The sequence below is a fragment of the Alligator sinensis genome, unplaced genomic scaffold (assembly GCF_000455745.1).
Source record: "Alligator sinensis unplaced genomic scaffold, ASM45574v1 scaffold673_1, whole genome shotgun sequence".
NCBI classification, from domain to species: domain Eukaryota; kingdom Metazoa; phylum Chordata; order Crocodylia; family Alligatoridae; genus Alligator; species Alligator sinensis.
In genome coordinates, this window is record NW_005842829.1 from 20,911 (window position 1) to 21,976 (window position 1,066).

The 1,066-nt window shown below is 69.3% G+C and overlaps 1 protein-coding gene across 1 annotated transcript in view; it reads right to left on the reverse strand.

Annotated features, from left to right (window-relative positions):
• The window catches only part of CNPPD1 (cyclin Pas1/PHO80 domain containing 1), a 2,369-nt gene that overhangs the window by 714 nt on the left and 589 nt on the right, over positions 1 to 1,066 (reverse strand). Inside the window, exons 3-6 of the mRNA XM_025191538.1 lie at positions 894 to 1,014; positions 681 to 809; positions 410 to 471; positions 5 to 82 (exon numbers count right to left, since the gene is read on the reverse strand). Coding sequence (XP_025047323.1) covers positions 5 to 82; positions 410 to 471; positions 681 to 809; positions 894 to 1,014 — 390 coding nt within the window. The remainder of the gene's footprint in view (positions 1 to 4; positions 83 to 409; positions 472 to 680; positions 810 to 893; positions 1,015 to 1,066) is intronic.

A 1,066-nucleotide genomic window follows, 5' to 3' on the forward strand; every position in this document is an offset into this window, starting at 1 on the left:
CTGCCACAGGTCCTGCTCCAGCAGCACGCACAGGTCCGTGTAGGTGAACCAGCCGCGCTGCATGCCCTGCTTCTCCGCCACCCTGGGGGGCACGGAGGGGGTCACACACGGCTGCTCTGTTGGGGGGCATCCCAGTCTGACGGGCTGTGCTGGCTGTCCCCCCACAACCCCCCGGGGTCAGGGCACTGAAGCCCCCGCAGAGGCGCTGGGTGCTGCTGCAGCCCAGGCTGGGGCTGTGCCAGTGCTCCTGCCCCCGGGACGCAGCCCCGCACGGTCCTGGCTGGGGGCTCGTGCAGGTGCCTGGAATCAACCCTGCCTTGGCTGTAAGGCGGGGGGGAGAGGGGGGCAAGACCAGGATGGGGGGGCTGGGCCCGACAGACCTCCCCACATCTGCACCTGAGGGACTTACCGCCCTTCCAGCCAGCTCAGCACCTCAAACACCTCCTTGGGGTTTGTGTAAAGGCTCCAGTCCTGGAGGGGAGGGCAGTGTCAGGCCTGGGGGAGAGGTCACACCCAACCCCTGCCCCCCCAGCAGGGTCTCGGGGCGCCCGGGGCAGCGGGAGGCTCATGCAGGGGCGCCCCATTTGCACCCGGCCCCTTGCCCTTCTTGCGGGGCAGACACCAGCCCGTCCCCGACTGCTGGGGGGACGAGGAGCTGGGCCGGGGCGGGGGCCACTCACGATGGCACGCAGGAAGTTCATCTCCAGCGTGTTCATGGTGCGCACGTCCACGTGCCCGGCCGCGCCCCACTCGTCGTTGAAAACCTCCTCCTCCTCGCCCTCGTCGTACAGGTACTTGCTGGCCACCATCTGGGGGGGCACACATCAGCAGCTCTCGGGGGCCCCCCAGCCCCAAACCGCAGCCCCCCACCCCAGCCCCATCCCAGGACTCACCATGGAGATGAGAAAGAGGTCGGAGGATGAGATCTGCTGCAGGTACTCGGGGTTGCGGTGCCGCAGGCGCTCGATGTAAACCAGGGCCAGCATCATGGAGCAGGGCGAGATGCAGGCCTCCCTGGGAGGGGGCAGCCGGTCCCGTGGGGGGGGCACAGACCGGGCAGGGACAC